Here is a 21169-nt window from a genome sequence, read left to right on the forward strand (position 1 = left end):
TATTTATTTGACAGAGAGAAATCACAACTAGGCAGAGAGGCAGGCAGAGAGAGGAGGAAGCAGGCTCCCTGTGGAGCAGAGAGCCCGATGTGGGGCTCGATCCCAGGACCCTGAGATCATGACCTGAGCCGAAGGCAGCGGCTTTAACCCACTGAGCCACCCAGGTGCCCCTCACCGGCACAGTTTTGAGCGTTCTTGTTTCTTTGGTTTGTTTTTCTTGCTATTTCTTTTAGAAGATGTTTAAGTGGTAAGGCTAGATTCCTAAATGTGAAAGATTTGTTGCAGCGGGTGAGGCAGAATCATTAACGTGTGGAAACAGACACACACGACTCCTATCAAAGACAGATTCTTAAAGTTATAAAACAATGGCACTTTTTAACTAGCGCAAGAAAACTTTCTTGTCTCGCTACGGGACACTCTATAAAAAGATCCTTACAGGGTCTGCTCCGACGTCAGTCCCTGGGTCACTGAGCTATGCAGGTATCGGACGAGACAGCCTACCCTCTGGAAACGAGAAATACGCGCCAGATGCGGCCATTTTTCCTCTGGTTACCACCGTGCGTGGCGGATTTTAGCCGGGAGCAGAGACAGCGCATGCAGACGCAGGAACTGTAGCGCTCAGTGCTAGAAAGACCGATATTGAAACCGAGCACCTTTTCCGATCCCTTTATTTTCACTCAACGGACAGATGCAACACCGCTGGGATGTCAGTTACAGAAGGGAAGGCCCGGGCAGCGGCTCCCTCTCCCTCCCGGGCGCGCACCACCCTGCAGGCCCGCCGGGTGTCATCCCTATATTTAGAAACGCGCAGAGGGGAAAGAGGACCGCTCCGTTCCAGGCTGCAGGGCCGAGGTAAACACACGAAAACCTCACGGAAGGAGCCGCACCGAGTCTTGGGTTCGCGGGCCTCGTTGTCCAAAAAGGCGGGGGGGGGGGGGGTCCGTAACAAACCCCACTTGAAAAGGGCGGCTCGCGCTCTCCACACAGGAAGAAGATCGGGATCTGGGGCCTCCTCCAAGAGGTCAGCAAAGCGGCAAAGCTTCCCAGCCTCTCGGAGCTCCAGGCGGCGGAGGCGGTCGGGGTTGCGCGGAGGAACCCCCGCTCCTCGCCGTAACTTTCTTTCCAAAGCGGGGGAGGCGGGCTGAGCTTCGGGAATCAGAAAAGCGCGGGCCGTCCTCGAAGGCAACCGTGGGTGTCAGCCGATGAACCTCTCCGACGGCCACGTATCCTGCGCATTGCTGGGGGGCGCCGGGGCGGCCGCCTCGGGCGGGGCCAGGGCCTCCATCTCGCGAACCACCTGCGTGAACACCTGGTCCACCATGAGTTTGCTCTTGGCCGTGACCTCCAGGAACGGGCAGCGCCACTCGCGGGCCAGCGCGCGGCCCCGCGCCGTCAGCACCTGGCGCTCGGCGTCCAGGTCGGCCTTGGTGCCCACGAGCACGAGCGGCACGGCCTTGGGCCCCCGCAGCCGGCCCATGCGCTCCCGCAGCGGCCGCACCGCCTCGAACGAGGCCTCGCTGCACACGCTGTAGAGCACCACGAAGCCGTCGCTGTTCTTGATGTACAGGTCCTTGAGGGTGACCAGGTGCTCGGCGCCCACCGTGTCCACGATCTCCAGCAGCGCGGGCGCCGCGTTCACCTCGATCACCTTGCTGAAGAGCTCCTCCACCGACGGCTCGCACTGCTCCGGGAAGCGGCCGCAGGCGAACTGCGTGGCCAGCGCCGTCTTGCCCACCGCCACGCTCCCCAGCAGCACCACGCGGTAGCCCTTGGCGGGGCGCGGCCCCGGGCCCGCCATGGCCGAGACGCGGCTGGCGGGACGCTCGGCCGGAGGACCGCGAGGAATGGCGCGCGCAGGCGGGGCCGCGGGGAGGGGGAGGGGGAGGGGCGGGAGGAGGGGAGGGGCGGGAGGGGCCGGCGCGGGGGCGCAGGGGAGGGGCGGCGACGCGGCGACGCGGAGGGGGCCGGAGGGCGGGCGCCCGCTCCCAGGCTCCGGGCGGCGGGGGGCGTCCGGGCTGGCGCGGAGCTCTGCAGCCGCCGGGTCGGGGGCAGAGCGCCCCGCAGCCAGGACGGGGGTCCCTGGAGTGTGGGCGCCGCGGGCCTCTCCGCCCGGCTCTGCACCCCGGGGTCCGCCCCGCCTCCGGCCGGGAGAGCTGGCGCCGCCCTCCCCACCAGCTCCACGTCCCAGACCTCCCCTTCCTTTCCCCGGACCTCGCTCCCGGCGGGTCCCCCGGCAGCCAGCCCCTGCTCGGCCTCTCTCCCCTACCCCACTGCGCCACCGCCGGGGCCCCTCGGACCGTCCCTGCCCCTCTGCTCCCCCTTTCCCAGAAGAGCCCCTTCTGTCCGCGAGACTAGAAGGTAACCTGATCCCTTCCATGTCTACTCGGGAAATGCAGGGATTTCTCCTCCATTCCGGAGCCAGCCTCGTGGCCAGAAGCCAGGCTGGCCTCGTTTTAGGTCCGGCCCGGCAGGTCTGCGCAGCTGGGGCCCCTCTCCGCACCCGGCAGACCCCAGAGAAGGGGTGCCTTGCCAGGGAGCTTCGGACGGAGGGCCCCGAGTGACTCCTGGCCCGGCTCTGTGCCTGGAGTTCCTCGCGCCCCTGCCTTTGCTCTGGCCCCTCCAGACCCCTTTGTCGTGGAGCAGCGCCCCAATGAACTTTGTAAAACGTCAGTCACATTGTACACCACGACTCCAACCTTCCCTGGCTTTGCATCCTGCGGTGCTGTCCGGAGAGTAGAGCAACCACATAAGGCATCGTCCGAAACTGGTCACTTCTGAAAATCAAAGTGTGCACCCTCCACCCAACAGCAAGCGAAAACCCACGAAGCCCCTGGCCACAGGGCTTTGGGGACACCCTGGTCACAGAGGTCCCCCAGGTGGGACCCCACCTGCTGCCACTCCCTCTCAGGCTTCTACTCTTCACAAGCTTCTAGCTCTTTCTTGATTTCAGAGGAGCAAGGCTGGGTCTTGGAAACAGTGGGGCCTAGGTAGAAAGTCTTGGGATCTCTCCCCACCTTAAGCCTCGCGCCCAGGCTGATGCCTTAGGACTTCAGGGGGACCCACAGGCCTGGGCTGAACCTGGCGGTGTCTACACTTGCCCTTCCCCGGTGTCAGGGCGCCAGTGAACTGTCATTCTGGTGCAGCCCTGGAGGGAGACACGGCCCCAGTGCAGGCTAAGCTTGAAGTTTAAACAACAGGATATGTTCTCCACACTGGTGTCTGTGATCGCAGAACACACTTTTCTCTAAACAGGGCAGAGAGCATCCTTAACCTATCATACGAATCGTAGATGCAACGCAACAGACAACCCGATTTCTAGAGATGCCTCATGAAACATTCTCTGACGGCAAAGTAACAAGAGTGAAAACGTCTTTTTAAAAAGGATAACTGTGAGTATTCACGGAAGGGCTGAAATTCCAGCCAGATTTCAACAACGTGCCCCAGATAGCTCTTGAGGGAAAAGAGGCAACTCACCGCTGAAAAGTTGCAAAACGCAAGAGGGAAAAACCCACTCTGAGAGCTGTTGGAACCACAGACATAAAACCATGTCCAGAAAACTGCAGACACTGGGATTCTCAGACATATAAAGAGATGATTATGTTTCACGTGTTTAAGGAAATAAAAAGGAAGCTTAAAATTTGGAGCAAGGAACAAGAGACTATAAAGTATGGGCAAGTAACTTGAAAGAACTTCTCCAAAAGAAAAAAAAAACTTCTGGAAATAGAAAATACGATCATTAACTGTTTTAATTAACATAAAACATTGGTAGGCTAAACAGTCGATTAAATGTGACAACATTTAATGTTGTACCGACAGCATTATGAGTTGTGGGGAATCTGGCCGGCTTTTCATCGTCAGTGCCCTGTGCCCTGTGCCTGCAGGAGACGGGGGCTCCGGTGTCCCCTGGAAGTGTCAGGCTGCCATAGAGTATCTCAAATTGAGAGCTGGCTAATTTGAGCCTATCATTAGTAATTCCGGGGGCTTTTGAGGCGGTTAAGAAAAGTCAGCTGCCCCACAACCACCACGGGAACGAATGCTCCCCCTTCCACCTCTGCCGTATCCTAACCGGCCAGGCTCTACCTGCGAGGCCAGCTGGCTTCCGTAGCCATGGTGACAGCAAGCGGGTAGACCCAGAACATGCGAGAAGAGGGTGGAAATGATGGCTGACTCCCGTCTCATAGTTTGAAAATGCCTCCTTTGGAAGGGAGTGACCTTGGAGCCCATTATCTGCAAACAGTGATGAGCACACAGCTTGTTTCCTTTTCTTAGCGCTTCGGCTAGACTCCAGAAACATCCATGTCGACCCACGAAGGTGACAGCTGCTATCCCTCCGCATTTCTGCTTAACGGAAATGCCTTTACCACATGCCACTCATATGATGTGTATCCTTCACCGTAAGAGGAAATTTTAGTCTTTTCTACCTTAGAATTTGTATTGGGGATGTCTGCTGGGATCTTTTTTTTTTTTGGCCTCCATTGAATTTATCAACTTTCCCCCTTTTATTCGGTTAATTTTATGGCTCATAGTTGACGGATTTCTCGTTAATGAGTCATTCTGTTTCTCACTTCATCTCTCTCTCTCCTCTTCTCCCTGCTGCCTCTGGACACAGTGATCCTGCCTCCTCCTTCAGCATGCTAGTCCGCATCTCATCACACAACCTTCACGTTTGCTGTTCCCTCCTCTTGGAATGCTGTTCCCTCCCATGTCCGCGTGGCTCGCTCCCTCGTTTTACCAAGGGGTTTTGCTCAAATGTCACTTGCTTGAAGGTGTCTTTCCTGACCAACTGTGAAAGGTGGAACTGCATTCATTTGTTGACGTTCTAGCCCTCTGTACCTCAGAACGCGACCTTCTCTGGAAATAAGGTTATTGCAGATGTAATCGGTTAGGTTGGGGTTCCACTGGCGGAGGGTAGCCCCTAATTCAATATATCTACTGTCCTCATAAAAGGGGTAATTTGGGGGTCATAGTCTCAGGGTCATGGGATGGAGCCCTGCAGGGGGTCTGCTGAAGATTCTCCCTCTTCCTCTGCCCCTCCCCCATTCAGGCTCTCCAAATACATAAATAAATAAAATCTTTTTTCTTTTGGAAGGGGGTAGTTTGGACACACATACACGGGGAGAATGCCACGTGAAGAGGAACTGCTGTTTCTACAAGCCAGAGAACGCCGAAGATGTTGGCAAACCAGTGAAGCCAAGGGCGAGGGGCCTGGAGCAGGTTCTCCATCTCGGCCCGGGAAGGACCCACTCCTGCTGACACCTTGATCTCAGACTTCTGGCCTCCAGAACTGGGACACAGCCGGTTCCTGGTTCACACCCCCCGGACCCCCTGGGACTCTGTTAAATCAGCTCTAGGAAGTGAGCCTAGTACCACCTACTGCAAATCCCTCCCTACTGTCCTGCTGCCCTGCTTGGTCCCTTTAAGTCCCCTTGGGGGCTTAAGCAAGCGAAACACGTTTCTCTCTCTGTTCTGGAGGCTGCGAAGTCCAAGGTCAAGGCGCTGGCAGATTCAGTGTTTGGTGAGGACCGGCTTCCTGGTTCACAGACAACTGTTCTCATCGGGCAAAAGGGTCGCGGGAGCCCTCTAGGGTCTGTTTTATACGGGCGCTGTTCACCTGATCACTCCAAAGTCCCAAGTCCCCACCTGATACCATCCTGGGGGGGGAGGGGGGGGTTGCTTGCGACACGTGAGTGGAGGGGCTCCCAGCGCGCCCGCCGTATGCAGTTGTTGGCTTGTTGTTTCCCTCCTTACAGCGTCTCTCCCGTGAGGGCGGAGACAGGCTATGGCTCGCCACGACGCGAGACTACCACTCCGCTGCGACACTCTGTTTGGAAATGTGAATTTTTTCCAACACGACTGAAGAATAACGGGACGATTTGAGCAGAGTGTGCGTGTTGCATTTGGTGTGATTTTATTGGCAAGGTCAACAGAAGAGTGCCCCAGCGGGACTGAAGTGTGTAGGGTACACGATGACCACACACACGTCCCCACGCCTGACGACCTCCACGCTGTGAGCGCACCATACTCTGTGGGTCCGGCACTCCCTGCCCCCCACCGCGCAGCACCCCACAGGCCGCGCCCCTCCCCGTGTTTCCTTGTGCAAGCAAGCTTCAGGCTTTTAGATAAATGTCACATTTATTATGGCTTGAATGGGTTTTTCAAAACAATTTCAGGTACACAAGTGTGCCGCCCTTTTCCCTTAGGTTCCTGTCTGTGTTTAGCGTGTCACTGATGAACTATTTTGAGGGCCGTGTCGCAGCTCTACTTTCCCCCACAAGAGCCGTGGTTTTTACTGTGTAAGTTTGCGTGGCACCCTGAATTTTGTGAAGCAGGAGGATGCCATCCTAGCCAAACTGACCATATTTGTTGACTGGTTAAATGCTTGCCTTCCTGAATTAGACCCTCATGTGGCCTGGGATATTACTTCCTCAGTGTACGAATGGACTGGATTTGCTATCCAGTTGTTGAGGCTGGCTGTCTCCAGAAGGCTGTACAGCATCGTACAGAGTAATCCCATGCTTACGGTAGGGTGTGAGGGAGCCCAGTCAACCACACCTCCTGTGGTCCTGCCCAAGACCCCAAGAAGGGAGAAATCTGGCACAGGGACTCACGAACATGTAAATACAATGATTACCTTCCACAGCTGATGTCTGGGTCCGAGCAGGCGGCTTCGGAGGGCTGCGCTCCAGGCTTTCCTTCTCCTCAATCCCCGCTTCGGACTCACCTGCCTAGTGGTAGGCAAATCAGTATATTCGTGCCCATCTCCAAGGGAGCTGCGGCCCCAGAGATTTCTGGCAAGAAACCATATTCCCGGTGCCCCCCTCCCCCCCGTCTCCCAGTCCGTAGTGCTGGGGAGCTTTTGACCCTCCGAGACTTACACCCTAAACCAAAGAGAATCTCTGACCTCCGGGGGAGGAACTGGGATCCCAGTACCTCTGAGCACAGAGGAGGAACAGCGTTTCTGGGGCAGCAGCCGCTGCTGTTGGCATCTGCAGGCAACAACTGTGCAAACCTCCAGGGTAGGGGAGTGGAGGTGGGGGGTGAACAACGGAGCTCTGAGAACTGCTGGAAATAGTGCGAACACACGGGTGCGCTCTGCCAGCGAGGGCGTGCGTGTGGACAAACGCGGATGTGGTCATCGCAAAGCCCAGCGATCCCTCCCTTTCCGTCCATCAGGTTGGTCAGATGACTGGGAAGAATTTTCGAGACTAGAAATTCTGGATGATCTGTCACCAAACGCTTTCTTGCATAGCTGCAACGTTGAAAAAAGGAAAAGCCCCAGACAGAAAAGCTGCTGGAAACCAAAGTCCATGCCGACGTCCAGACAGGCAGCCACCGGAGGGGATTCACAGTCTTGGTCATCAAGGCTTTGGGGTGTCATGGAGATGGGAGGTAAGACTTTGAACCTGTATAAAGTTCCCAGTTAGCCCTAGGACCCCCACATGTACTGTGCATTCCGGAGGGGCCATATCCTCCCTGAATGAATGATTTTGAGAGTTTTCCAACCATCAACAAAAGGAGAGGAGAAAGAAATTGTCCTACCCAGTACTCTTGCTAGGATAAAAATGAAAGGGTCTTCCCTAATTTTGTTACAAGAGTCTGGTCCTCCAGAAGGTTTGGGTTTAAAGTGAACATCCCTTTAGGTTCTGGAAACAACAAGCTGAAAAATTAGTATTAAATGGGCCCAGATGGGTAGTTGTATAAGGATGCCACCAAGAAGAAACGTCAGCTTTTCTGGAAGGGTGCACCTCGAGACAGGGCTTCCTGTTGTCCTCTCTGTTGTTCACGCTCAAAAGATACTGAACAGATGAGGAATAAGCCACCACCAGGGGAGACCACAAAAACTCTAATTTTCAGACAGTAGGATTAATAGAGAAAAGACATAAAATAATACTCATAAAATAATAAATTAATATATAAAATAATAAATAATAAAAATATAATAATAAAATAATACATAAAATAAAAATACTAAAACCAAAAAAAATGGATGACTGAGGTGAGAACAAATATGATACTAAATAAAAATACTGCGTTTGCAGAATCCTGAAGTTACCAGAATCCTGGTACTGCTGTGGATTTCAGTGAGTCTGCTGCTCACCACGCCCCCCTCCGGACAAGCCGCCCCAGCAGCTGACCTGGACCCTCCCCACACGTGTCCCCACTTGGCCATCTCCCTCGACTTCGGCCTCTACGATAAAACACGGAGAGAGCTGCTGCTTTCCTCCAGGGAGCTGGCGGGAAGGAGGAGTGTTTCCTGCAGCACGACTTCCTGATGGGTCACCGCCAGCGAGGGGGGCATTTCTGGACGAGGTCAGGAGCCCCTCCCAGCGCTCCTTCCTTTACGCAGCAGTCAGCACAGAGAAGAGCCCGGCTCAGGACAGACGCCACGTGGAAGGAGAGACCGCCAGACTGCCCACCCTGGCTTTGGGGCTCCAGTCATTCCCAGACGGCAAAGCTGGAGTGGGGAAGGGACGCCCCCCACCCGCCCCGGGACCCCGCTCTCCCTGCCCCATCCTCTGCCGCCGCTGCTGCTGCCCAGGGGCTGCCCTTGTGCCGCCAAGCTTCCTGTGCCCCTGAGCCGGGGGATGGGGAGGGCTTGTTTGCCAGCCGTTGGCTCCGGAAGCAGAGCCCGGTGAATTGTGAGGTGTTGAGGGCGCAGCTGAGCCCAGGGAGGGAAGGCAGGGCTGGTGGGCATGTTCAGCAGGAGAAGCCCAGGCGCTGCTGTGCCTTTGCCGTCACTTCCCTGTCGCCAGCGGCGCGCACTCCGCAGATCTCGCTGTCAGGGGGTCGCTGCCCCTCGGCGGTGCCACAGGCGACCAGGGTCAAAGCAGATGTCCAAGCCAGATCAGGGTCCGACCCTTGCCCCTGACGGCATCCAGTACACGGAGCCCGTCTGCGAGCACGTGTGAGTAAAGTCCGAAAGTCAAGTGTATCGCACTTGTAGAACCAGACACAGATGGCGGATGGGCAGCCGCGATCATGTGCACGGCGTGAGCCTCCCCGAGTCGCTACCCCAGGAGCCCCGTCGTCTCCCCTCCCCTGTCGTCCCCACAGGGAAGCAGCTCGGTTTCTTCTCATAGCAGAACGACTGTCATCTGTCTCTGGCCATCGTCCACAGGGACGCCTGCAGCATGACCCTCCGTGCTGGGTTGTCCCAGAATTTGCTGCCGAGCGGGTGTGGCTCCTTCCTTCTGTTTGCTGGATCGCGCTCCCGCCTGCGAGAGTGGCCGACTTCTGTCCACCGCACTGGGGCTGGTGTTAGGTTGTCCAGCATGAGCACTGCTGAGCGTTCTTGGCCATGGCTTGGGGGACACAAGCTTCCCTCTGTGTCCTGTCCTAGGAGTAGGTGCACAGGGAAAACTAACCGTAGGCCAAATGCTGTGGGACCCCACCAAGTAACTTAACTGCATCCCAGAGCAAAGATCAAGAATATTTAGAGAATATAAAAATATCCAGGACTGGGATGCCTGGGTGGCTCAGGTCATGATCCCGTTGGTTGAGCGGTGGCCTTCAGCTCAGGTCATGATCCCGGGGTCCTGGGATCGAGTCTCACATCCGGCTCCTTGCTTGGTGGGGAGCCTGCTTCTCTCTCTCCCTCTGCCTGCTTCTGCCCTCTCTCTGTCTCTGTCAAATAAATAAATAAAATCTTTAAAAAAAAATATCCAGGGCCAAAAAATGTAAAGTTCATATCATCTGATTTCCCAGTATCTAGCAATCAACAAATAGGAAAATAGAACCCATTAGGATAAGAACAGACAACGTGTTAAAACAGAACAATGAATGACACAGATGAAAGAGGAGAAAAGGACACACTGACGTAAGGGGAAATGGTCGAAACTCCCCTATGAAATAGCAGAAATTGTTAGATTTAGTAAAAAAAAAAAAAAAAATTAAAAAGATCCAGCTGTATTCTCCCTGTAAGAAACCCACTTTAAATATGAGGACAAAATAGCTTAAAAGTAAGAGGATGGAGGTCACCTGGGCAGCTCAGTTGGTTAAACAACTGCCTTTGACTCAGGTCATGATCCTGGAGTTCCGGGGTCGAGTCCCACATCAGGCTCCCTGCTCAGCTGGGAGCTGCTTCTCCTGCTGACCTCTCCCCTCTCACGTTCTCTCTCTCTCTCAAATAAATAAATAAAATCTTAAAAATAAAAAAAGCAAGAGGATGGAAAAAATATCATGTCCATTCAAAGAAAAATTTTTGTAGCTCTAATAACATCAGATAAAATAGATTTCAGAGAAAGGATTATTATTTTTAAGATTTTCTTCATTTCAGAGAGAGAGAGAGCTCAAGGGTGGTGGGGAGGGGCAGAGGGGAAAAAGAATTCCTCAGTCTCCCCACCGAGCACGGAGCCCCACACCACACGGGGTCCGATCTCAGGACCCTAAGACCATGAACTGAGCTGAAATCAAGAGTCGGACACTTAACCCATAGCACCACCCAGGCGCCCCCAGAGGATGGATTATTATCAGAGATAAAAAAGAGCAAAGAGGTCCATCCATCAAGACACCATAACAAACATAAATGTTGATGCATCTCTGAGAGCTTCAGGAAACATGACACCCAATGGAGCGCCAGGCAGAACTAGACCAACGCCCACTCGCTCATGTCCACCCTTCTTATCCCCATTCCCTCCACCCGCTCCCCTGCAAGTTTCCAGCAGCAACCGCCCCTTCTCAGTCCTCCAGCAGACGTCAGCCAGGTGCCCTTTGGTGAAGAACCAAGCCCCAGCCACCGCCCCCTCCTGACAGAGACTGTATTCCCCTGCTCCGCTGTCTTCAGGGCCCACCGTGGTGCTTATCAGCTGGGACCCCCTGAGGCCTAGCAGGGACAGAGCTGGAGAGAGACCAGTGACATCTCGCAAGACACCTGCCTCGGGGGAAGGCTCTGCAGACCCTCAGGGGAAGGGGGAGCCTTGCTCCTGCTGGCTCAGAGAGCTAGCAGGAATGTGGTCTCAAAGATTCTCAGCCTGGTCCCTCCCAACATCGGCATCCGTGTCTGAAAGCCGCTCTGCTCCTGTCAGAGCCCCGTCTTGGCTAGAGGAGGCCTGTCGCATTTTCAACTCTGCCACCCATGAGATCCGATCGTAGCCTGACGTCCAGCACCTGTTCAAAGTACTGCTGAGCGCTGAGTGGGTGCTGAGCGGGTGTCCCCGTCGGCAGCCGGGGTCGTCCCATCAGAGCCCTCGGCATTCGCATGTGGAACGTTCCAGGGAAACCAGGCGGCTCACCAGCTGACTCTCCTTGACCTCTTGTTGAGGGCAGCCTTGGGAGTGGGAGAAGCCGCCCCCCACCTGGGGGTCTGCCCCCACCTCACCAGCCCTCATGCCTTCCGACCAACCACCTGGGTCAGAACCAGCACGCCCAAGCGGGGACGCACGGTCTCTGCTCCCAGGGGACTAGCTTATATGGGGAAGGAGCTGCCGTTTCTGGGAAGTATTGCCTGCCCCCAGGGACTGGGGGGAGCCAGCTGGGAAGGGACCCGGGGGCAGAGTGTCCAGAGGGTAAGAGGCATTCACTGACGTGGGAGCACCCTCTCGTGACGCCATGGGACCAGTGTCCTGGCGAGGGCGCCCAGGACTGGTCCTAAAGCATTTCTGGAAGCTTGGCCACCCCAGTGGGCTGCTGTAAATGAGACAGAGAGCCAGGAACGCACTTGGCATCACACAGGAGGCTCAGGGAAGGGAAACTGTTAGAACGGGGTTTTTTCGTGATGCTGAGGAACCCATCGTCTGGTGACTCTGTTCCCCAAGAGGCCCCAAAGGCCCCTTGCCAGACCCGGTGCCAGAAGTCAGCCTTGGCCCCTGCGGACATTTTCAAGCTTGTGTCTTACTTCTCCGGCACCATTGGTAACGCTCCGCTGTCCATGTTGGGGACACGATGTGACTGGGAGCTGGGCTTTACTGGCCTGTCCGCCGTCTGCCGGCCCTGCCGGGTCTCGCTCGTGGCCCTTCTGTCCTTGCGCGCTTGCTCGTTTTCACACGGAGCTCAGTGTCCTTCGGAAACTATTTGTAGGAGTAATTTGACATCCAGAATGAAGGCACTTCCCTTAGGAGAGGATCAGTGTTTGCAACTGGCCAGCCTCCGTCTGGGATGGCTTTAAATGAAATGTATGGTTCGAGTTTTTTTTCTTTTGTTTTGTTTTCGGATCATTTCCTTATATAATGTGATTGGGCTGGAGAATCCACATCTGGGGACCCTCCCCACCTGGCCCCATGCTCAGAGCTTTCTCCCCATGGTCCAGCCCTGGAGTGGAAGATGGGGCTGGTTCCTGGGCTGTCCCTGAGGCTCTGCAGCCCACAGGTGTCGGCCCTGATCCCTGCCAGCCATGGTCCTCCCTGCTGGGTCAGGAACCACCCCCGGGGACACAGTCAGAGCAAACGGTGCTTGTGGGGTGTCAGAGAGGAAGAGAAGGGGCTGAGACCCACCAGGATAGAAGCTCAGGAAGGAGACGGCCTGGCCATTCTCTCCAGCAGGTGCGGCACGTGGAGGGAAGGCCAGAGGACAGAGAGAGGAGGGAACGAACGAGCAAGCCACTTCTTTCTACAAATATGAGGCATGTGAGGCCCTCCCTTTGGACTCCAGGCCAGAAAGTGCGTCAGCCCTAAGGAAGGACCAGGCTGTGGACGAGCGTGTGGGGCCCGGGCTGGGGGGCAATCAGGGCCGCAGGCTGAACCAATCCGAAGAAACAGAGACCGCACCGGCAGCACTGTTTGATTCCCCGTAATAAAACTGGGTCTTAAAAACAAAATCTGGACACAAAAAGACTCTTACACCTGGAAATTTAGATTTGAAAACTCGTCAGCATCTCCAGGGACAAAGGCAATACAGACACAAACTGGCTGTCTATTGCGCCACATGGTGGAGCTCCGGGCCCAAGCCTCGGGGAGAGGCTACCAGGCACGGGAACCTTCCACGAGGTCCGGGCCGCAGCCCGTCTTAAACACAGACGCACAGGAGTTGTTCATTTATTCCCCAGAAAGGAGGATGACGTCCAGGAGGACAAAAGGAAGGAAATGGACAAACGACTGGACCGCCTCGGACTGCAGTGAAACGGAGGCCTGTTCGTTGCGGGGAGTTCCCGCAGCCCGGACGCAGCAGCAAGCGTCGGTCCCCCCAGGGAGGCGTGGGTGACCAAGGTGACTCCGGGAAGACTGTCCCTCTGTTCTTGGCTCTTCTAACACCAACCAAGAGGGCTTCCCCACCCAGTAAGTCTCCAGTGGTATAGAGAGCCACAGGCTGTGTTGGCCTTTAATTCCGACGCTACACCTGACGGTAGCCGGGCTGCAGGAATCCTGGGGCTCAGGGCGGGGTTCTCGGGGGGGGGGCTGCTCCCTGGAACAGCGGCATGGGGCCTCCCACAGGGCTGGACCTGCCTTATTGCTTGGTGGCTGGGGTTCTGGGGTAAATGCCCCAGGGACTGATAGAAGAGTCCAGACTTGACAGGATTGGCTTCCTCCTGAAAATCAGGCAGCCGTGTGAGAAGTGGGCTCCCAGAACCTTCACCTCGGGTGGGTATCAGAGCCACACAACTTCCACAGCCCAAGGCTCCCTCGCTGAAGCTAGAGCTCGCCTCCACCTCTGTCCAGGGTGGTCCGGGCACTGCCAGACCCCGTGGGGACAGAGACAAGCATGGCTGGTCCTCTGCCATCAGGACACTTGCCAATGAGTAGATGAGATAGATCTTGGCCGAAGGGAGACTGTGATGTACACTTCAGGGGAGAAAGTGAGCATCAGACTTGGGAGTCTTGGAGCCACACCTTGAAGGAGGAGAATTTCAACAGATGGGAAGGGCCTCCAGGGGCGTGGAACAGGACTTGCAAAGATGTGGAAATAATCTGTTTGAACTGCATGAATTTGTCATTTTTATTGGGGGGAAAATGCTCAAACATCAATGATTTCAGATGAGTCAACCTCCAGCAGGCACGTGGGCAGAGAAAGAGCCTGTTGCAGCCAGACCAGTGGTTCTCAAAATACGTCCCATGGAACCCTAGGGTCCTGAGATCCTTCTGGGGAACCTGTGAGGCCAAAACTCTTTCCACTATACTAACGCATTGTTTACCCTTCTCGCGGGGCGGACATTTGTACCCATGGCCCAAAAGCCACAGTGGATAAAGCTGCTGGAACATTGGCCCGTGCCAAGGCAGGGAAAGCAAATTCTAGTACCCCTCACCACCATGCACTCACAGGAAAAAAAATCCAGTCTCACTTTAAAATGTGCTGATAGGGGCACCCTGGTGGCTCAGTAGTTAGACGTCTGCCTTAGGCTTGGGTTGTGATCCCAGGGTCCTGGGATCAAGTCCCACATCGGGCTCCCTGCTCAGCAGGAAGCCTGATTCTCCCTCTCCTGCTCCCCCTGCTTGTGTTTCCTCTCTTGGTGTCTCTCTCTATCAAATAAATAAATAAAATCTTAAAAAAACAAAAACAAAAACAAAAATAAAATTTGTCTTATTTAAAAAAATAATAAAACAAAATGTGCTGATAAAAGGATACAAAGAGTTACTTTTATTAAATCTCCACCCTGAGTACACAAATGTTTTATATTCTACATGAAGAAACGCACAGTTCACCGCTAGCCCTTCTACTGTCCCGTGAAAGGCAGTGGCTGCCCTGAGCAAAAGTACCCGTACAACCGACTGCTTGCGTTACAAGCTGAACTAGCCACTTATTTGACGCAACACCGTTTGGGTTTTTTTGTTTGTTTGTTTTCTTTGTTTGTTTGTTTTTTTAAGATTTTATTTATTTATTTGACAGAGATCACAAGCAGGCAGAGAGGCAGGCAGAGAGAGGGGGAAGCAGGCCCCCCCGCGGAGCAGAGAGCCCAAGATCATGACCTGAGCTGAAGGCAGAAGCTTAGCCTACTGAGCCACGCAGGCACCCATCTTGGTTTTAATTTCTAATGTGATATACATAATCACATAATCCTCGGTTCTTTAGTTTAGTAATTGTTCAGAGTAAAGGGGTCCTGAGACCAAAACATCTGAGAATGCGGGCCTAGGCCACAAGGTGAGGCTGCGTCTACTGAAAACAAGTAGATTGTGCTCCAGCTGCCCCTTGACCCGACTCCCCACCCTGCCCGGGGCTGGACCCTCTCCTGGCACCTCCCCTGGAGCCTTGCAGCCTGGGTCACCTTGTCTGAGCTGGGGTATCAGCAGCAGCGGCAACAGGACTTTCTCTTGACCTGGATCTCCTCCTCCAAGTCCATAGAGCTGCGTGGCTGGTCCTGTGTGCTGGGCGTGGGGAGATAGCCTCTGTGCACCCGTGAGCTCCTGGTCTGTGCACCCGTGAGCGTGCGCAAACGCAGTCTGGAGCACTGTCTTCCAGGACAACCCGAACAACAGCAGATTCCCCAAGACCCCGCCCACCCTTCCCTCTGGGGACCCCTAGGCAGCCTAGCAGGGAGCCCTGGGAATTCTGGGAACAAGTCAGGACAGGAACACTCTGAGGGTTCTGCCCAGTGAAGCCTGGGAGCCGGGGCAGCAGGGAGACCAACCTCCCTAAGACCCCCAGGTGGGTGACAGTCCTGCCCTGCCTGCAGCATTTTGTTGGGGACTCTGGCAAGTCCTTGTCCAGACCCTTGCTCTCTGGCCTCCGTTTCCCTATCTGGGAATGGGGGTCACTGAGCGGCGAGACTCCAGTCTAAGGTTCGCAGTGCCTGGCAGGGACTGACCCTCCATACGAGGGACTTGTGCCTTTGGCGTGGCCTTGCCCAACCAGGCCCCGGCAGTACCCCACCTCCGCAGGCTTCCCCTCCCCCTCTCTACCCACCCCCGCCCCTTATTCTCCCTCATACCTCACGTAACCTGGGAATCTGTCCCGGAAGGAGGCCAGCCAGTCATCCACGGTCTCCCTGCTCTTGTTCTCACTGGGCTGGAAGATCTCCATGATGGGCTCCCGTGGGTTGGCCAAGCCGAGGTCCTGCAGGGAGCAGCTGCGGGGTGAGCCCGGGCCTGTGTTCCTAGCCTCCTCTCTCAGGAGGACCCACCCGCCTCACCCCTGTGCAGGCCCACACCCCGGGTCTACCCCTCAGGCCCAGGGCCGGCACGGCTGCTCAGGGCTCTCGGGTCCAGCTGATGTTACCTCCTGAGCTCCCCAGAGGCTTTCTTGGGCCGGGGGGCGGGGGGGGGCTGCCTTCCCCTAGCTTGCGACCTCCCCACCCCCATCTCTCAGCCTTTGCCGTGAAAGCAGGGGGCCCCAGCCTCAAGTGTGGGATTCGAGGCCCAGTGCTGGCGGGCCTGAGCGTGGTTTGGGTGAGGAGAGCACACCCAGCCCAGGCAGGGGGCCAGGAGAGACAAGATCTGGAGAGGGAGAACAAAGCCCCACAGCCCCTGGCCCACCTGAGGGGCCCGCGGCTCACCCTGTGCTTCGTGACGATGTCGTGCAGATCCTCGGTGTCCGTCTGCACCTGAAGCTCCAGGCCCGCCCACTTCCCGGGCTCCAGCGTCCTGAGGTGGGTGGCCAGGGCCCAGACATACTCCCCAAAGACCACCATATGCAAACGTCGCATGGTTCTCTGCTCCCCCAAAAGAACAAAGAGATGGAGAGGCCTAAGTGAAAGCTGTCCCAGGACCTGGTCTGGCTGGTCCTCGTGGATGGGGCTGGAGGGCTGCCAAACAGATGCCTCTCGCCCGGGGCCTGGCAGGGGCCTGTCCCCACCACCATTCGGATGGAAACCCTAACTGGTTTCTTGGCAAGTCAGCGCCCCCCGCCCCACAAGTTGGCCTCCTACCTTGTCCGTGGCAGTGGGGTGCACGGTGCGGCAGCCCTCCAGGCCCTGCCACAGGAACCGCAGAGCTCCAACCAGACCCTTGTTCTTCTGCCCAAAGTGGCCCCTCAGCAGACTCTGAGGACAGGAGGGTCTGACGTCACGGAGGCCCGAGGCGCCCGGCTGGCTCTGCTCTCTCCCACCCTTGCCTAGTCTCCTCCAGCCTTATGGGCCCCGCCTCTCCCCACTGGGCACACAGTCCTGGACCAGAAGGGCCCACACTGTGGGGGCCAGCGGCTCATGCCCTGTCCCAAAGCTCCGTCCACCCTCCCCCCGCCAACTCCCGGGAGCGGCCCGGATTCAAAGTGCAGCCCTTGACTTGAGCGCCCCTTGGCACCCTCCCAAGTCCTCCCAGGTCTCTCCCCTTGGTCCCCACAGGACCAAGGCCTCACACGGGACCTCAATGATACTTCTCCCTCCAGATTAGCCTCCTGAGACATGGGACAAGAGCCTGCTTGGTTCTCAGTGGACACCAGAGGAGATGGGCAGAGGGGGCAAGGCCAGCCCACTCGGTGTTTAACCAGGGGACCCGAGAAGTCCCCTGGCATCCCTGCCCACCAGTGCCCTTCCCCAGGCTCGTCCACCTCATCTATAAAACAGGGTGCCAAGGCCAATCCATGAGCTGGGGCTGCCTGGAGCTCTGTGTAGAGAAGGACTCTGTGGCTCCAAATGGACCAGAGCAAAACAGAATGCTGGGATTGATTAGTATGGTCTGCCGTGGCCCAGGGTGAGGCAAGGCAGCATGTCAGCCTTCCTGGGAGGGCATGACCTCTCTGGGTCCTCGCAGGCACTCAAATCTCTGTGGAAAATCCAGTGGCAGATGTCTCAGGAGCTGGTGGCGCAGCGAAAATGGATCACTGGACGGAGCTGCAGGAATGGAGACCTGCCTGCTACCACCTCCCATCTTCCACCCAGGAAGCCCCATGAGGACAGGGCCTTGAACCTCCAGTTTGAATGAGAAATACCCTCCCGTGATTTCCACATCCTAGGAGACCACCTTGCCCTCTCAAGACGTCAGCTCTGGGGCCAGCCCCTGGGTACCCTCGGGGACTGCATTCTCTGGGGTATGTGGCAGCCACAGCTCAGGGGAGACAAAGATGGGCAGGCAGAGGCTCTGGGACATAGTGAAGGGACTCCACCTGCCCTGGGTGCAGAACCAGATGAGATAGGGAGAAGGTGTCAGGCCTCAGCTGACCTGGCAGGAGAGCGGTTTCACAGGTGGAGAAAGGAAGAGGGGACAAAGGAAGCTGCCCTCAGGGAGGAGGGAACCAGGCCTCGGAAGGGGCAGAGAGCCCAAGCCCTGGGTGTCCCAACCCACCCGCAGGGACAGGGCCCCTCCCTCAGGCCACTCAGGAAGCTGGCCCCGACCTTCTGCTCCAAAGGCATGGGGAAGGCAGGAGGCCTGACCAGGAACTAATCAGCGCCCAGTCACCGCAGCAAAGGCTCTGCTGGGCTGGGCGCAAGTCCAGGGAGACACAGGCAGGAGCCTCCTGCCCAGGTTCTCTGGGAGCAGCAAAGACCCCTCATGGGGGCAGGGGGCAGAGGCTGGCATCACCTGGCACAAGGCTCTGACTCTACACAGGAGATGATCCCGGCTGTGGTCCTCAATGTCATGGATGGTCTCTTGCACATAGAGGTCTAGGTCCACCAGCGGACTGCTTTTCTGGGTCAGCTCCTGCCACGTTTCCCTGGTGGGGCAACCAGCGGGGTCCATGCGGCCTGGCCCAGAGCCTGCCACAGCCCCAGGCTGCACACCACCCACACCGGTGCCCTCTCCGCACTCGTGGACGCCCCTCGTTTCTGCGGCTGTTGCTGTCTACCCCATCCACTGTTTTCTCTGACCGTATTGACAGACTGTTGTATCCACGTGGCTTGAAATGCCAAAGGTACGGTGCGACACTCCTCTGCCAGAGGCAACCAGGGCCACCGACACCTGGCGTTTCCGTGTGCGGCGGTCGTCCCGTACGCACATGAGGGTGTTAGCCCGCTTCCCACAGGTGGTCCACGCGGACCTGCCGCCTGGCCCGCCTGCTGGCACCGCCCACGCCCGGCCACGCCCACCAGCCCCGCCCACTCCCGCTCTCCGCCCCCAACACACCCACTGACAGCCCCACACCGGCCACGCCCCGACACGCCCACTGGCCCCGCCCACACGCCGGCCGCACCCGCACGCACCTGAGGATGCTGCAGTTTGCCAGCACGCGCACCTCCGGGAAGGCCCCAGCCACCGCGTTCTGCTGGATGAAGCGGACAGCCTTCCCCTGGTAGCTGCAGCGGCGAATGGAGATGAGTCCCTGCCCCCAGCCCGGCCTCCAGCCCGGCCCCGCCAGCCAGACCCCGAGGCCTTGCTCCCTCCCCACTTGACTGCCACGTCCCTAGCAGAATCACACGTGTGGGTGACGGCACCCCAGCTGTCAGACCCTGCAGCCTGACGCTTCCTAAGGACCTTTTCATTTAATGCTCTCGGTGACCGTTAGCGGTAGATGCTTCCAGAACAAGACGGGAGTGGTGTTTCCCTGTGGACACGGAACTGCTGCGAAGGCTGTAGTTGAGAGCTGCGCCCGCCCCCACCCCCGCAGTGAAGGAGGGGTAGGGAGGGGAGGCAGTGCTCCCGGAGCCAGGCTGGCCCCTCCACGCAGAGAGTCGGGGTGAGGCCTGGGGGTGCTGAGCTCTCAGGAAGGGGAGGCTGGCACCCCATGCCTGGGCTGGGCCACTGAAGCTCCCTTACAACAGAGAACAGGGAGAGGGCCAGGGACAGCACACTCCTCCCCAAAGACAGGAAAGAAAGGGCACCCTCACCTGTCTGAGTCCCAAGAACACAGATCAACCTGGCCACCCAGCCACATTTTCTTAAACATTTAAAACCTGGCTGAATTTACTGAAAAATCCACGTTTGTTCTCTCTTAAGTAACCTGCTTCATGTCCGCCTGTAATGGAGCCAGTGGTAGGTGAACACAGCTTCTCTGAAGGCCCCAGAGAGAGGCGCCTGGTGATGTGGTCTACACAGTGCTCCGTCTGAGACAGGGGGAGCCCACAACACGGACCCCCCAGCCCGGCAGGAAAGAGGCAGGGTCCCCACCCAAACCCTGAGGCCAGGGCAGAGCCGGGTGTGTGGTACAGGGGTCTGATGGTGAAAAGCAGAGGAAACAGGGAGGCTGGTCATCTACCAGGTCCCTGGCCAGGATCCGTAACCGAGATAATATTTGAATGAAATATTTTTTAAAAATCAAAATCAGTCCAAAGCATCCATCATGAGCAAAACACCAAATTTTAAATAAGGACAGAATTCAACCCTATACATTCATGACTCCCATCCTGGGCTTCCCCCGAATCCTAGTCCTGCTGCCCAGTATGGGAGCCACAGCCCCGTGTGGTGTTTAAAGGTCAATTAATTAAAATTAAATAAAATTTAACCGTGGTGTCTCCATGGAACTAGCTTGAAGGCCACACGAGGCCAGAGCCCCGTGTCAGATGATGCCGCCATGGGACATTTGTAGAGCCATGGCGGGAGGTGAAGCCAGCCAGACTGGGAGCACCCAAAGCTGATGCTTGAACCTTCCCCTGCTTTGGGAACTGGCCAAGCACCTGGCACCTGGCGGCCAGTGGTTGGAGGCTGGGCAGCACTCTAACTGGGGTTCTGTGGACCCAGCGTCCCATGCCTTCTTCTCTGGGCAAGGACCACCTTTTCACTTACCTTTTCAGAAAGTCTGAAAATTTTTCCAGAACCATCCCTTGCACCTGGCTACTGATAGGTAGTCCCAGGGGGAGTACTGCATTCACAGTTTCTTCCAGCAGCTGTCAGTCAAAGCAAGTGGGCTCTCAGGGGGACCCAGGAACCTGTCACACAGCCAGTGGACCCCAGGAGACTGTGTCCCCCCGCAACGTGCCTGACACTGTTCTTGCGGGAGGGGCTGGCATGCACAGGCCGCCCCAACACCTGTGCCACTCTGCAGGTGGCACAGAGCAGACATCTCCCCCCAGGCCCTCGCTACCCCTTCCACACCCCCCATCTTGCCAGGCCTCTCTCCCTTGAACCCTCCACCGTGTCCCTCCCTCCACCACCACCACACACGCTGGTGGCCTCTCCTCCTCCTGGGCCGAACATCCTTCACCCCGATAGGGCTCCACCCTCTCCCTAAGGTGTCCCCAGACAGCGGTCCCAGTGCAGGTCCTACCTGAGGCCCAAGCAAGCCTGGGAGTTGAGACATTCCAGGAAGAGACCCCTCCCCAGAAGATACGCCCGGCAGCCCTGCCCTGGCGCCCCTCAGACTCTGATGCTTCGATGCCCGGAGCCCCCCTCCACCGTGCTGCCCATCCCTGCTGCTCAAGTGCCCCACCACCTGTCAGCCATCCCCCCTCACCAGGCCAGGTGCTCAGGAAGGGGCCAAGGACCCCAAGTGGCAG

General features: G+C 56.9%; 2 protein-coding genes across 9 annotated transcripts in view; both read right to left on the bottom strand.

Annotated features, from left to right (window-relative positions):
* Positions 1 to 652: 652 nt before the first annotated feature.
* On the bottom strand, positions 653 to 1881 carry LOC123943232 (ras-related protein Rap-2c-like). The gene has a single exon (XM_046007215.1). The coding sequence runs from the start codon at positions 1796 to 1798 to the stop codon at positions 1196 to 1198; it is 603 nt and encodes a 200-aa protein (XP_045863171.1). The 5' UTR covers positions 1799 to 1881; the 3' UTR covers positions 653 to 1195.
* A 6805-nt stretch (positions 1882 to 8686) lies between these two features.
* LOC123943137 overlaps positions 8687 to 21169 on the bottom strand; it is a 45938-nt gene continuing 33455 nt past the window's right edge. For 7 of the 8 annotated variants that reach the window (XM_046007039.1, XM_046007037.1, XM_046007044.1 and 4 more), the window contains exons 7-13: positions 20460 to 20560; positions 18941 to 19033; positions 18321 to 18453; positions 16730 to 16843; positions 16358 to 16513; positions 15794 to 15918; positions 8687 to 9336 (exon numbers count right to left, since the gene is read on the bottom strand). In XM_046007039.1, the coding sequence (XP_045862995.1) occupies positions 9075 to 9336; positions 15794 to 15918; positions 16358 to 16513; positions 16730 to 16843; positions 18321 to 18453; positions 18941 to 19033; positions 20460 to 20560 (984 nt within the window). In that variant the 3' untranslated portion in view covers positions 8687 to 9074. Of the gene's footprint in view, positions 9337 to 12817; positions 13460 to 15130; positions 15231 to 15793; positions 15919 to 16357; positions 16514 to 16729; positions 16844 to 18320; positions 18454 to 18940; positions 19034 to 20459; positions 20561 to 21169 lie in introns of those variants that run through there. The other variant, XM_046007045.1, reaches the window with a different exon arrangement.

The sequence above is a fragment of the Meles meles genome, chromosome 6, assembly GCF_922984935.1.
Source record: "Meles meles chromosome 6, mMelMel3.1 paternal haplotype, whole genome shotgun sequence".
Classification (NCBI taxonomy): Eukaryota; Metazoa; Chordata; class Mammalia; order Carnivora; family Mustelidae; genus Meles; species Meles meles.